The sequence below is a fragment of the Lagenorhynchus albirostris genome, chromosome 3, assembly GCF_949774975.1.
Source record: "Lagenorhynchus albirostris chromosome 3, mLagAlb1.1, whole genome shotgun sequence".
Classification (NCBI taxonomy): domain Eukaryota; kingdom Metazoa; phylum Chordata; class Mammalia; order Artiodactyla; family Delphinidae; genus Lagenorhynchus; species Lagenorhynchus albirostris.
The window spans coordinates 4,023,822-4,039,956 of NC_083097.1; the positions used below are offsets into that span (position 1 = coordinate 4,023,822).

The 16,135-nt window shown below is 47.0% G+C and overlaps 1 protein-coding gene across 1 annotated transcript in view; it reads left to right on the forward strand.

Moving 5' to 3' along the window:
* Window positions 1-14,061: 14,061 nt before the first annotated feature.
* The window catches only part of ADAMTS16 (ADAM metallopeptidase with thrombospondin type 1 motif 16), a 154,662-nt gene continuing 152,588 nt past the window's right edge, over window positions 14,062-16,135 (forward strand). The window contains exons 1-2 of the mRNA XM_060145959.1: window positions 14,062-14,748; window positions 14,838-14,940. Of these exons, the coding sequence (XP_060001942.1) occupies window positions 14,062-14,748; window positions 14,838-14,940 (790 nt within the window). The remainder of the gene's footprint in view (window positions 14,749-14,837; window positions 14,941-16,135) is intronic.

Genomic DNA, 16,135 nt, shown 5'->3' on the forward strand with positions numbered 1-16,135 from the left:
TCATTGAGAAGCGAGGGACGCGGCTGTCAAGAATATGCATGAAGTTACTGCCTCTTGTGAGCTCTGCCCAGGGGAACTCCTCTGACCTGGACTGACCGGTCTGCTCTTCAGTGTGTGGCCATCCTGTGGGGCCAGGTGGCAGCCTGCCTGCTCACTCCCGGGCAGTGGCAGGATCACCTGTAAAATGCACACCCAGTCTGGAAGGCTGCAGGGGGGCGAGGGAAAAATCAGGTCCCCATCTCAGCACCTTAGTTACTGTCAGTAAATGGATTTTTTTTGATACAGAAAAGATTGCAACACTCATTGTTAAGTGGCATGAAGGAGAAACAATGAGAGGACAGGGGAGTTAAAGTCCCCGGTGTCAAGGACATGAATGTTTTCCTCTGTCTCCTCAAGCTCACAAAATCAGATTACCTGGCATGTGGCTGGCAGGTGAGCCTGGAATGAACCCAGGGGCCGAGGGGAGGTGCCTGGGGCTCAGGCAGGCTTGTGAGTCAGGCTGGACTTCATCATCTGGTAGTGATTGTTTGTGGGAGTCAGACAGGACCTGGGCGGAGTGCAAAGAGAGGGATGAAGGAGGCTGTGTAGGGGCCGCTTCTGAGCAGGGTCAGGAACCATGGGAGCCGGCTGCGAGTTAAGGCAGATGGCCTAGACGTGAGCCTGGGAGTCACATGCAGGTCAGAAGCGTGGTATTTTGGATGGTGGCCATGTGTGCAGGGACTGGAGACCAATTAAAGGATCTGGGTGAGACCCCAGACACCCTTCACACGTTGTTCTTCCAACTTCCTTCAGCTATGAGCTACGAGCTGCCATAACGGAGTTCAGTTTGGTAGGTTTCTCCCCCATAAAGACAGTTTCTCTCTGTTTACTGCCTCTCTTAACCCAAAGCTCATCACATGCACATTTCTTTCACTTTAGAGCAAACTCTAGGACATACAGAGGAACCTACTGTGCCTACTTTCCATGGGCTCCTAAGGAAGATAAACCCGAACTGGCCAGGAAAGCGTGACCAAGTACACGTCCAGATCCTTATAAACATAATGGGTTCACAGAACTGGGCAGGAATTCGTGACAACTGCACCCACGCTATTGTGTACTCTGTTATTCAGTGCCACATTTGTGGGTGAATCTAGGGAGGGAGACTTTATTATGGAATTGCAAACTTATCTTATTGTATGACTGTGAGTTCCCAGCTTGTTGGCACTTGTATCAAAAACCGCACATGGGGGCTTCCCTGGTGGCGCAGTGGTTGAGAGTCCGCCTGCCGATGCAGGGGACATGGGTTTGTGCCCCGGTCCGGGAGGATCCCACATGCCGCGGAGCGGCTGGGCCCGTGAGCCACGGCCGCTGAGCCTGCGCGTCCGGAGCCTGTGCTCCACAACGGGAGAGGCCACAACAGTGAGAGGCCCGCGTACCGCAAAAAAAAAAAAAAAAAAAAAAAAAAAAAAACTGCACATGGTGCTCAGATCAGAGGCATACAACAGGAGGAGAAGTCACTAAGTGTAGGGGACACCCAACTGCTGCTTCCTCAAAATCTCACAGCATCTCAAAGGGCAGAAACTCTCCCTTTCATAGCTATCATCTCCACCTGGCCACTGGGCTCTCTTGTTAAATCTGCCCTGTGCTCTGATCTTCCCATAGGCCTTTGCTCTTAGCATCTGCCTCTGTGCTCTTCGTTCCAGCCCTAGAGCCTGTCTTGGCTTTGCCAGGTTGCTCTGAATTGATCTGATGTCCGCGTGGCCCAGCTCTGAGCACTGATGTCCCCTTGCCAGGTGACCCCTGAAGTCTACCAGCCTCTGAGCCTCCCTGGTTTAGATCCTTTCCTGGAATCTGATCAACCTTTCCTCTCCTGTCTAGCCCGGAAGCATGACAAAGAAGAAGCCCAAATCTTTTAAAATATATAGGCAGATTTTGAATTGAGAGGCTTAAATCCGCTTCGTGTTCTAAAACACAAAGTTTCAGATTCTCCTCTCTGTGCTCGCTGCCGAGTGTATGGAGGAGAGAAAGGACACAGAGATTAAATGTCCACAGTTTATAAGCATTCCACCTGGGAAGACAACTTCTTCCATGCCAGCTGCTCCGTCTCTGGGCAGAAAAATAATGTCATTCTTCCAACAATTTGCATGCTGAAATATATACAGAAGGCTTGTACTTTCCGCCTATCACTGGGGCAGAGTTTGGAGTTTTTTCAGGACAGGCTGGAAGATACCAGCTCTTCTTTGACTGTTCAGGAGGGAGAGAATCATGGGTTTTCCTGAGAACTATAAAAGGTAAAAGGAAACTTGAAAGTAGATCTGTTCCACCATCCAGGTAACTAACAGGCATTGAACCCTATGGCGTGCTGGGCCCCTCTGGGTGGGAGAGATAGCCGTGAGCATGGCATTCCAGAGGAAAGGTGATCAATAAGCAAGCCACCTGGCAAACAGAGGCTGTGGTACCGGGCGAAGGAAGAGGAAGAAGAGAATAAAGCCAGGTGAGCAGATAGGATGTGATTATCTGTTCTGAGAAGGTGTTTGTGAGCAAACCTTCTGACATGGAAAGATAGGAAAACATGAGAACGGTGTTTCCCAGGACTGATCAACCGTGCTTTTTTTCTACAAAGTGACTTTTCAGTGTCTAATCCCATGTCTGTCCCTGCTAAGAGGGGCCTGTCAAATGTTTGAGGCAGTTTGAAAAAGCACAATCTACATTTCCATTGATTTAACTGGCCTTCATTATTATATATTGAGTTTATTTTTGAATCCCAAATTGTGCTGAAGGATGCTATCAGATTTGTACGCTTATCACACTGGATGTGGCTTAAAGTCATTTCAGAGACATTAGCCAAATTCATCGGTCCTTTTGAGGAAACAGGTAGAGAAAGTTAGAGAGTGAGAAGCTTTTATTTGAATTACTAAGAAGTAACAATTGTGAACTCAAATTTCCCCAAAGATATTATTGTTTAGTTACTTTTGTATCTTAGTGATTTTACAGACCCACAGCTAGTTTTGTTCATAAAAGCAACCTTAATAAAGTAATGATAAATACTCTGGTTTCTGTCTGTAAAGTAGTGTCACGTGGTTACTGATTTGGAATTATGTAATTTGGGAACTTGGATTTTTTCATCTCATGAAGATAGAATGAGACAACTGAAATAAAATTGCTCAATAACAGAATCATGATGTTAATTAGTTGTCCAAGGCATGGTTTCCCATTTGAATCTGACCCAGGGCATTAAGCACAGTACAAACTGTGGTGTTTGCAACATTGTAGATGAGATTCTTTTTCTCTGAAAATTATCCATATTTTTCTCTTTTGCAAAGATAAAAACTGGGTTCTCTTCCTCCATAATTTGTGTGAGTCTGAGGGGCAGTTTTTCCAGTTATCCAAGTCTTTACAAATGAGATGTGATATGGGAAAAACAAATCCAATTTGTCACATCAGATTGGCTGTGCTGTTCTTGGTCTTGGGTCTGCAGAAACGCTGAACTCTATTCAAGAGATGCAATCTTTATTCTGGAAGGATCACTGCAACTATTTCCCATGTAAATCAACTGGATTTGGAAGCAAGACTTAAAGCAAAGGAAATGATATTCATGTTGAATTTGGTCTTTACTGATCTGATACTGCCAACTATTTTTTTCTTTTGTTTTATTTCTTTTCAAAATAATATGCATTATTTTTCATTTACATGCATTAAAATTCATTTAAATTAAAGTACTATTAAACTTATATGTCAATTTCTACATTCCAGGCATTGTTCTAAGTTCTTTATAAATATTAACTTTGTCCTCATATCAACCTTCTGGAGTAGGTTCTGGTTTTATCATATCCATTACACAGATGGGAAAATAAAGTTTCATGTAGGATAGGAAACGCACTCCGGGATTCTCCATTTTATTATTCTTACCTGAAAAATATTTTAAGCTTATATTAATTTAATATTTAATTCATTATATCAATTTTCCTTTGCAGTATGTATGCACTTTTAAGAGTATGTGATTGAGTTTTAGGTCCATAACAAAATCTAAGATTTTGTTTTATAATAAGCAAATTTAATCTATTGTGTGTGTTGATATAATTTTTTTACATCTTCTGTTGTCCCACCTATATTTTCTTATTTTCATTTTTCTGTTGTTATTCTCTGGGTTTTTTTCCATGTACTCAAAATCTCTTTACTTTTCTCTTCCCATGTATTCTCTTTATTTTTACCACCACTATTTACTTTTAACTTTTCAAAAGGATTTTAGCTTAATTCTCTGATATCCAGAGTCATGAAGAAAGCAGTATATATTAATACTACCAGTAGAGTAGAATTTTTATCCATCTTATTTAGTCAGACATACATATGCGGATACACTTTATTTTTCCATAATGGTCTTTGTCATTTTGTAATGTAAGCAGTTACCTAAGCTCTCTATTTACCTATTTTAATGGTAAACTCTACTCATGTAATATCATATCTCCCAAATAATAAATACATAAGTATCTAGATCTTTTCAAAGCTGAAAAAAATCTATACACTTATGATGTTCCAGGCAAAATTAATGACAAAATGCACAGCCAGCCACATCTTGAAAAAAACATAAGGACAAAGACACGTGATGATTCTATGAGGATCCAGGCTGAAGAGCCCAACAGGTCACCAAGAAAACAAGACTGAATTTGCCTCTGGACCTCTCCTCTGCCAAAGCAAATGCCAGATCACAGCGTGCCATGCTTGAAAGAAAACATGCACCGTGGTTTGGACAGTCTATCCAAGTCAACTTTGTCATAAGGTGGGGAACAGAAATACCTTGTCAAATGTGCTCTTGGTATCCCTCCCCAAAGATAGTCTGACTTGAGTTCAATTCTTCCATCGTCTTCCTTGAGGACACTTGCTCCGTGTTGTTCGCCTCCAGTCCTTGTGGTATCAGGGGGACAAAGAGGGGTGCAGGGATTCTGTGCTGTGTGTTTAGATTATTTCATGGAGCCCTCACACATATGCAAGCCGCTGCTGTCACTCTGGTTGCTATGTAAGAAAACTGAGTCCCAGAGAGCCGAGGTCAGCTGGAAAGAGGCTGAAGGAGCATCTTAACAGGCTGGTAAGGACAGAGGGCGATTCTCGGCATGGGAAGGAGTGCAGACAGCCCCTGTTAGGGCTGCAATCAGGAATTTACTGAAGGATGATTAATATTGAAAGATAAAGGGAATGGCGGGGGGGGAAAGGAGGATGACATTAGAAAAGAACAAAACTGACTTTTACAGAAGGGAAACGAGCAAGAAGAGAGATGGGGTGGTGAGATGTTTTCTGCAGGTGCCTCGCTCCAAGTGGCCTAGGCCAGGCACAGAGATGACAGACACGGGTCCATGGGTGGATCCTGGACCCCTCCCTGGCTGCATGGCACACTTGGTATCTACTCCTCCTGTGCTGCTCTCCAGAACGTTCAAGGGTGGCGGACTGACGCTCACTGCTCTGTGACGTGGAAAAGGCAGAGGTGGCAAGTGGCATCCAGGAGCCTTCAAAGCAATTCAGAGCCTTTTACTATCACTTGAATCAATGAATTTAAAAAAGGATTGGATATGGTATGTCTACTTCATTTCATTGCTCTAGTCATCCTTATTTTTTTTATTAGAATATAAAATTTGTATTTGTGTGTCTGCTACAGTTTGAGAAGAGAAAAAGTGACTCATCACCTCATACTGTTTGAAAAGCCATGTTCTGGTTAACTTTCCTTTCTGTTTGTGCCTCCTCAAGACTCAGGGTGCTATGTTTTTTCCTAAATTTAATGGGAACGACCTCCCAGTTACTGTCATGCCTCATTGTCACAGTGACACAGTCCACACACAGGGCATGTTAAACAACAAGAAATTTCTTGGAATAAGAGTAATTCTGAACTGTATTCTCCTTCCCACACCGTGAAAGGGGATACTCCTCTCCATCTCCTTCCACGTTGAAGGAAGCTCTGGGAAGCACAGCCTTCCTGACTCTCCACTCCCTCTGCACTCAGTGCTTCCCAGGAGGAGGAGAGACATAGGTCTGGTGATTTTGGAAGAGCAACTGGACGCCATAATCTCTCCCTTCCTCTTCCCTCTTGGGAGCTGTCAGACCCCCAAGGGCACGTGCTATTAATTTTGTTTGTCCCCATGGCATTTTGTAGGTGCTGCCCCTTTCAAAAGGGCTGGAAGGCCAAAACTTTGGGGGGGGTGGAAATAAATTTAATGTCTGGGAATGTTGACAATTACAAAATAGACCTCATTTGTGGGAGCAGTATGTACTTGTAAGGAGGGTTTGGGTGGACTTGGGGTTTGTAGTATAATATTTGCTGGGTTTGGAGGCCTTTCAGGCTAGGCAGATGTTTTTGTGAGGCCATTCTGCTTCTTCCACCAGTGCCAACTCATGTTTCACTGATCAAGCAAGAACGAGAGGTGCCAAGCTTCAGGCTCCTTCCTACTTAGAATCTGGGGGATATTTTTCCCAGGTCCACAGAACATGAAAAGGAAGAGCTGAGCCGGAGGCAAAGGTGGGAGGTGCTGGGTCAAGGTGTAGACCCAGAATGTGTGCACCTGCAAAGGCAGCCCTGCCTAGCAAACGTGGCCAAGGCAAGGATTCTGTTCTAACTGTTTCTACCTCAGGAAGACTGGAGGGAAGATTCCAGGATGTAAACCAGGGAGATGCCTTCTGGAAGTAGGATCCAGGAGACCACTGAGAAGCACAGAGGCAGCCCTGAGAGCCTTCATCAGTGATTCTTTTCCAGATGGAATTCATTCTAGTGTCTTTTCTTACTTCCCAGATTCTCCTTGAACTTTATAGCCTCTGTCAAGTCAAAACACTACAGATATTCCCTTACTCAACACTTTCTGCTCGTCATGATTTCATTTTTTTAAATTGTTTTACAGTCATGATGGTTAGTGGTGAATGAAAACAATCAGGTCAACATAATGGGCATTTCATTAAGTTAAGGTCATTCAATTTAGACAGAAGTCTTAATTCTGAGATAACACACTTACCATATTTCGTCTTACCTTAGGAAAATGAAAGGCTGGCAACCCCATGGTGGGTTTCTTTTAGAATTTTCATTTGGAAGATTTACTAACCCATAAAATCTAACACTCTGCCCTACATTCACTATTGTCTGTCCTATTCACAGAAGTACTTACTTAAAATAACTTGATTACTCTTAACTTGTTTTCATTTGTGTGCATTGTCTAATTTCCAGCTTCTGCCAATCCTATTTCTTAAATAAACTTAACATCAGTCCATTTTTCCACAACCCCATTGCCACTGTGCTTGTCAAGGCCACCATCATTTCTCACCTGTTTTCTGATAAATGAGCCCATATTGGTCTCTCTCCACAGTGTTGGCATCTACCATCTATTTCCTGATTCTGATCCTGCGACTCTCTACACAAACTCCTTCAAAAGTACCCCATGACCCTTCTCATTCAGAGCGTCCATTCAGAAAAAACAAACGAGCAGCATGCAGGAGGATGGTGTGAAGAAGAGGCTGGGACATGTGAGGTGAATTCCAGAGGCAGAGACGGAAAAACTGGCAGCAGCAAAACATTGGGAATGAAAACTATTTATGTTCTAGAATGATTCAGAGTACTGGGGAGACATCACGGCAGTAAAGCAGAGGTACACTTGCTGAAAGCTTGTTAGAGGTGGGAGTCAGAGAAGAACCAGCTGTACTTGTAGGAAGAGGATCACGGGTGACAGCGATGGCTAGAGGTGAGGGCACAGGTGATCCTATCAGCCTGGCTGCACACAACCCTGAGTGGCGGACAGCTCCCACTTGTGGATACACAGAGATCAAAGACATGACTGAAGCAGAACACAAAAGGCCTTGCACAGCAGTGGAAGGGAAACAGCATTTGGGAAACTCAGAGGTAGAGTGTCTATGTGGAAATGACCTCCCTTAGGAGTCAGAAGAAAGTTTCAACTCTAGTTACCCCCATCCAAGGAGAAACCTGCCTTCTCTAAAACAAAAACACAAAATCATGAAGAAATATGAGATCAACATGGAAGTAAAAAATATAGAGAATAATTTGCTCATTTAACAAATACTTATTGGTCATGAAAAAATTTATGTAGTAATGAATTATAAACACAGCAAGTGGAACAAGTTAAAAGTAGAAGCAGCACCCTGAAAAAAATCAAAAAGTAAACTTTAACACATTTCACATAATACAGGAAATAGAAGAGAAAGAGCAAACTGATGTCAGAAGATGTTCAACAAAGCATGTGGATGACTGGTTTGTGCATCAGATGGGACCGAATTGGGACTTGGAGGGGTGTCAGATAACCTCTGAGCTAGGATACCATGGGACCAGGAGTCTAACACTAATGATGGGAGAGAGGGTAAGGAGGAGGTTGAGAAGGTACTCTATAATGTTAAATATATGTTGAGGTGATAAGACACAATCCCAATTTAAGAAGCATTCAATTGGGAAAAATGAATTTCACAACTGAGGAAATGCAGATAAGAATAAAAAGTCTACTGGTCAAAACTTGGGGGGAATTTAACCTACAAGGTTAGATAGGAAAAACCAATATATCTACCTTAACAGTATAATGATGTGTTGGCAAAATCATTCCAAAGAAGCCCACGTTAATAGATGTACCCCTAAAAAATATCTCAAGCCTAAAAGTACAGAAAAATAAGAGGTAACATCATCATTCACACAGCCTCCTTTACTTCCTCATAAAATGCAACCTCTCTTGAAAGTACTAGTTCAAAGTTTGTCTTTTCCCTGAGTTGTAAGTTCAGTGAAGAAAGAAGCCCCATGATGGATTCTCAGTAAGTAGATAACTATTCACAACTAGTCATGAGTAATGAGCGGCTAATTGTAACAGGAAGGGGCAAAAGAAGCTATTCTAAAATGATTGAACATCTTGATGAAGTTAACTATTTTCTAGGAACACATAAATTGAAAAATTGCTTCAAGAAGTAGGAGGAAAACAGAATAGTCCATGAACAATAAAAAACATTGAATAATTAGGCAAAAAGTTCCCTCCAGAACATAAATCAGACCCCAATAATTTTATAAGTGTGTATTTTCAGATCTTGGAGGCATAGATAATTGCTATTTACTTGAAATGCTCATTTGGAAATTTTTCTGGTTAATTTTACGAAGTTGCCAAAGACCAAACACTAAACCTGAAAAGGAGGTCTGCGCATGTGCATTTCCTCACCTCCGCTTCGCTCCATCCCTGAGGGAGGGACTCCTACCCCAGGGTTACAGGACAGCCAGACACAGGACGCCCAGCCCGGGCAGGTGAGATGGGCAGCATTTATCAGCCATTCCTACTCACAGCCCTGGGAGGAGGACACCGCACACCACGTGCGGCCCCATCAGGAACAGAGTCGACAGTCAGGGCTGTGGGGAGGCAAGTGTCATTGTATCCACAGGGTGGGCTGTCCCCGGGTCCCAAGGGGGATCGTAATCAGATTGTTTGAATGAGTCATGCACTGGCCTGGAACTGAAACCCACTACTCAGGTAAGCAGGCCCCCTTCCTCCCCAGTGCCTCTGCTTCCCAAAGAGCTACAACCCACCCATTTTCTTTCTCTCTAGAATGTTTCTTAGAATTAAAGGTATCAAATAACAATATACACATTCCTTGCTCACTTACTTTAAATGATAGGTGGATGGATGAACATACACACACGCACGCACGCTCAAACCAGACTACCATTGCACTCACAGACGTGTGCACGCCCACTCTGGCTCACACACACAGACACATATAAAACATTTCTAGGTGGGATCACTTCCACGGCAGCAAGCTATCCCAGAGGCTGGACACACCCTAGCCACACAGGCATCTCCCTCTATGAACACTCGGGAGTACCCCAGCTGTCGCCCTCCCAGACCCCCCTCCCTAGGGAGCAGGTGGTGAGATTCACCGCCCTCGCTCCATCTCAGCCTGGGTTGCTTACAGAATCCTCTGGGAAGATTTTACAAACACAGATGTCCAGTCACCACCACACACCCATGGTACTTCTCTGGTGGTGGGGTCTGGGAATCAGGAGGTCTGCAGCCTCTAGAGATTCTGTAGGCAGAGCAGATGGAGGACCACTGCCCTACGAGCCTTCTCAGGGCCAGGGTTCCATGGGCCTCCACAGAGAAGTCCACTGGGAGGGGAGCACTGCAGGCGATGGGGAGAGCAGCAGGCTTGCTCCAGGTGGCATGAGATGGAATGTCTTCCCTTGATGAGGGGCTAAGCCTCTGTGCTCATAGGTCTCCTGGGTGCACAAGGAGGACAGTGACAAGCAGACCCCCTCCCCAAGGTGGCACAGGGCAACTGAGAAGAACTATCTCCCCCACGAGCTCAAAGATGTCCACCTGTGCCTCGCCCACTGTCCCAGACCCTCGGCTGAAAGGCCCCTGGTGGGATTCTTTGAGCTCCTCCAGCTGCTGGATTCAGTTGTTATCTTGTTACTTGGGTCTTGGGATGGAAAGAGGGCCATGCCTGGATACTCATGTTAGAATTTCAACTTGACATTCCTTCCTGGTCCATAGAGAACTCACTGATTGTACTAGTTCTGGGGCTGCTATTACAAAGCACACAGACTGGGCAGCTTAAACAGTAGAAACGTATTGTCTCATGGTTATCAGGCCTGCAGTCCCAGATCTAGGTGTCCACAGGGTTGGTTCCTTCTGAGACTGTGAGGGAGATTCCATTCCATGCTCTTTCCCCTGGCTTCTGGTGGTTTTCTAGCCATCTTGGGCATTCCTTGGCATGTACAGGCATCACCCAATCCTTGCCTTCAGTGTTCACATGGCATTCTCCCTGTGTGTATGCCTGACCCACAATTCACTCAGCACTCAGGAGCAAACCCAGCCAAGATCAGCAAGCTTGGTCTGCACCACCAGGTAACCAACCAGCATATAGTCCTTGAGCAAGAAGAAATGGTTCTCATTTTAAGTTATGTGGTGTTTCCTTGCGTAGGGATAGCTAGCAGATATACCCACCTTCAACACTGATTTTACCTGTGGAATCATTAGAAGCAAATAAGTTTAGCAGAAGCCAGTGTAATTCTGGACCAGACGACACAAGGGAACAAATGCTGAGTCTTATTAATCAAGGTTTCCAAGTGATGGATCTTCTGGCACTGGTTACCTTATGAACAGCTTCAGCACTGGGGGGGATCAGGGGCCTCACTGCAGGAGGGGGTGTCAATTACCAACAATACTAATAACAAACAGTTAATGAATACTAGTGATTATCATACATCTATCATATTATTTTAATACTAAATGATTATATTTTATATAATGATAGAAAGTATTATTATTATTTGAGATAAATTTCTATGTGTTTAACAGGAAAGAGCTTACAAAAGTCACATTTTGAATTCAGGAATCCAGTATTGTTTGTCCTCCTTGGTTCCCAATTTTCCTTTCTTCCTTTTCCTAAGAAAAGTCAAGTCTCAACGTGGAGGAACCCAGGTTCTAGAGTGTAGCCAGGAACAGAACCAGCATCAGAATCAGCAAGCTGTTTGCTGTCTGGTTAGGTCCGAGGCATCTGGGCCCACAGATTGAGGGCGTGTAACCCTGTTGGCCCTGGGAGCTGAGTGGCTCAGGTTCAGCCAGGACCATACGGGATGTCAAGGAAACACAGGGGCTGTGTTATGCCTAGCCAAAAATTTCCGAAGAGCATTCTTCCAGGATGGCCTGATTCCTAAAGTTGTACTAAGTCAGGCTTCATGGCAAGTTCTAAGTTTCACATAATCCATAAGACACATTGCCCTGTCCTAACCTTTCCCTTTAGGAATTCAAATTTTCTTGCATCAAACATTTCCTTTTCTTGTTTCTTAATATGCTATTTTTCACACTGTAGAGGTATTCTTTCCACTTTTAAGCCTGTCAACCACTTTTTGGGAAAGTGTCATGGGGCCTGGCCCAGTCCGACCTCCCATGGGACAGGGAACAGTGCTCTTACCCCACTCACCTGGGAAGCCAAGGGCAAGTCCGGGTTGTCACCTGTGCCTCTGACCCACCAGCAATAGATGGGAGGGTCCTACAACCCCCTCCTTGGGTTACATTCATTTGATAGACTGGCTCACAGAACTCAGGGAAACATTTTACTTACCAGATTACTTGTTTATTACAAAAGGATATAACTCAGGAACAGCCATATGAAACAGATACTTAGGGCAGGTATGGGGAAGGGTGTGGGGTTTCCATGCCCTCTCCAGGCACCACTCTCCCCTAAACTCCACCTGTTCACCAACCTGGAAGCTCTGAGTCTGGTCCTTTTGGGTTTTTATGGAGGCTTCATTACATAGGCCTGCTTGATTAAATCATTGATCAACCTCCAACTGATTCAACCTCCAGCCCCTCTTCCCTACCTGGAGGTCAGGGGATGGGAATGAAAGTTCCAACCCTCTAATAACACGGTTGGGTCCCTTGGCAACTGGTCTCAATTTCGGTGCAAAGTCAGCTCATTAACGTAACAAAATACACCTTTATTGCTCTCTGCACTCAGGAAATTCCAAGTTTGGAGAGCTCTGTGCCAGAAATTGGAGGAAGACCAAATATATACGTCTTATTATAAATCACAAAGGGTTCCACGTGTTCTATGGCCTTTATATACCTTGTCCACCAGTTTCCTTCACCTCAGCCCCCAACCTGGCCCCCGGGCTGGAGTTTGCCCTCTATCTGAGTCACTCAGAGCACTGAATTCAGTGAACGGCTAAAAAAACTGGAAAACGTTCATCCCTGAAAAGGATATTGTTTCTCTCTTCACAATGGAAAGATTCATTTTGGTTGTATTCAAAAAGGGAAAAACATTCCTAAAAGTGAACCCTTTTATACCAGCTATCCTTCTTTCATTTCACCTGTTGAACTTATAAAAAGAGAGCCCCTGGGTGTCCTCGTGTGATCGTAGGTAAGAGTTGGAAAATCTGATTCCCTTGCAGGCCACATTCAACACACTCAGCGATAATTAGAGACCCTCGTTTACCAAGCATGCAACGCCCTGAACTCAGGACACAAGGACCCTCTGCCGACTGCAGAACCTTTGCCAGCCCCCAGTCTGGCAGACACTAACCAGGAGCTGTGTGTCTGTGTGTGTGGAGCAGGGAGGGGGTTCTAAGGCCACACACACCCCCAGGCAAGCCTTTACGGAAAAATTCTCCCACTTTTGAAGAGTGTTTTCAAGGAAACAAATATGACAGAGAGATGGAGCAGAACGCCCTGCGCAGCCAGAGGGTCCCACTGTCCCTGCCCAGGCTGCCTGGCGCTGCAGGGCTGCCAGAAGCAAGCGGCACCTACAGGCTCAGGGCGAGCTGGGCGAAGGAGGCCTGAGACCGCTGCCACCGGTTTCCTCTCCATCCTTTACAAAATGCGCAAAACCGGCCAAGCTGGGCTAAACTGAATAGGAAGGACTCTGGAACCATGAAGCAGGAGCCCAGACTCCTCGGATCTGCCGGAGGGAAGAGGTCAAGGAGGCCAGGAACAGTCAGTGGAGCAGAGTGGTCTCAGGCGGGACACGTGCCTGAGAACACGCACTGGTACACGTGTGAACTCAAGCTCCAGCGCGCACACATGCACGGGGGGGACGTGCAAGCCGACACTGATGCGCATTCGCCTACACCCGGCTCATGTACGCGCGTGCTCACACTGGAGCGCGTGCACGTGCGTTCACACACACATGCCGTCAACAGGTGTAGAACACGAGCTGGGCTTGTAGCCGTGCCGGTGGACGCGCCTCTGCTGCGCCCTCAGACTCTTGGAGCTAGTAGCACAACTGCGCAGTCCCCGACCTGGGCCGGGACCAACCCGCGACCGCAAAGCCTCCGCGATCGATGGCTACACCTAGGCCCCCAGCAGCCCCGGCACAGGCCAGTCAACTGCTGCCCAGACCCCAGGGCCAGGAGCGCAGCTACATCCCAGGAGGACGAAGCTTCCTCGACCCCCCTCGTCTCCCATCACTTCACAGACTCGAGAGAAAAGCACATTCGTGTACATTCAGATCTGCGCATCCCTAAGGAAGTCCGGGCACCCCTGCTTCGCAGCTGATCTCCCCACGGGGCGGGAGGGCGGACCCAGCGGGACCCAGGCGCCGTTCTGCCGCATTCCGGCGGGCGGCAGGTGGATGCGCCGCTCCGGCCCTCGGGAGTGGGGATCGGGGCGCAGCGCGGCGAGGTGCCAGCCAGTGCAGCCGTGCGTGGACTGCAGGTCCGGAGAACAGAGCGGGTGGCCCGACCTGCTGACGCCGCCGCCCCGCGCTCGCGGTCCCCTTTCCACCCTCGTGCGCCCGGGACGGACGGCAAGGTGCCGACCGCGGGCCAGCGAACGCCCCGGTTCTCCCCGGTCCTCCTCCCCTCGCGCCTCACCCCGCCGCCCTCTCTCGCGCCTCTGTCGACCCCCTCCTTTCTCCCCTCGCTTCGTCGCCCTCCCCTCCCCTGCCCTCGCCCTCCCCCTCCCCCGCTCTCCCACGGTGCGGGCGGGTTCTCCGCCACCGCCCCGCCGCCGCGGCCGCCACTCCGCCCCCAGCGCGGCGCGGAGCCGCAGTAATAACCCCGGCGCGGGCGGCGCAGTGACTGCGGGCATCGTCCTGCGCGCCGGTCGGGCTGGTCCTCGGTGCCCGCTTGCACGGTCGCGGGGCTGGGTAGCATCCGCTGCCCCGGACCCCTTCAAGCGCCCCTGGATGGAGCGGTGCGTCCTCCCCGCGGGGGCGCAGCGCCGGCTGCGGGCGCAGGGCGCGCGGGGCAGCCCGGCCATGCTGGCCCCCGGCTGCGCGGCGCTCTGCCTGCTGCTGCTGGCGCAGGTGGGTGTGCAGGTGAGTCCCCGACTGCGGGGGCAGGGTCCCCCGAAGCTCCCCTCGCGCAGCCCCCGTCTCACCGAGGTGTCGCCGCTGTTTTCCAGCAGGCACCTGCGTGCGCCGTGGGACCCACAGCGGCCTCGCCGGGGAGCCCGAGCGTCCGGCGTCCTCCTGGCCCCGCGGAGTGGCCGGGCTGGGTGGAAAAGGGCGGTAAGTGCGCGAGGGGGGTTCGAATCCTTGCAGTGCAGCAGCTTGTAAACCCTCTAAGGCTAGTTTACCAGGCTCTGCAAATGTTCATAACTCTGGGAATTCTCTGTAAGGTGCTGCCGTGCTTCTTTCCAACCGTAAGAGCGAGCGCCTCTGAGTCAACTTTCACCAATATTTGTATTGTTTCCCTGTAAAACAGAAATGGCTTACCAGCGTTATTACCATAAACATTAGGGAAGAAAGCAAGGGAATGTATTTATTTAAAAAACAAACAAACACACACACACACAATTAAAGAAGGAGGAAATAATCTAGGAGTTGCATTAATGTATACACAGCAATTATAAAGAGCTTATTATGCCTTTCTTCATCCCCTTGTCCCCTCCCCCTCCTGTTCCCCCTCTGGCCTTTTAAAATGAACATCCTTCACTGTCAGAGCACGGGACAAAAAGACAGTCATTTTGCTCAGTATTTATCACCTTCGTTTCAAAAGGGAGGTCTTCAAGAGTTGGCAGAATGGGTAATTAGCGTTTTGTGACGTCACAAGCAATGTCCAAGTCCTGTGTCATGATTTGCCAGAAAACAGGTCTGATCTTTCTGCAGTGTGTGGTTTTACTTTCACTGCTCACAAGCGGCATTTATCATTTCATGCCTCAGGGGATGGACCTCTCTGTCCTGAACTGCTTTTGGGTAAACCGGAAAGCAAGTGTGGAATGTCGGTAGCTACCGGGTTTTTAATCTGAACCCAGTCCACTGGCAGTTGCTAAATATGAGTACTTTGCATCAATTCCAACAATGCGTTGCCATCTCAAATGTTATTAGTGACTTACAGAGGAAGAACTAGGTTTTATTATCCCAACCTATTTTCAGAAAACCTAGAAAATTTGAGTTAATAATCAAGAATTTCTGAGTGCAGTTTCTTCATATTGATAAAATTCCATAAAGACAATCATTTAATATATGCATTAATTATTGAAATTCTCTCCTCCCGAGGGCTGTATGAAGAGTAATAGTGATCAATCCGATGAACGCGGGAACATAGGAACTTTTCCGCGACCACCAGAGGGCGCTAGATGTAAATAATAGAAAACGTTTAAAAATTACTTGTCACTATGTATTTGCAAGAGAAAGTTATCTATTTAAAGCTCACTTCCTTGGTCTTGCCCTTGTCTTCTTTAATGTTTCTCTTACGATTCAT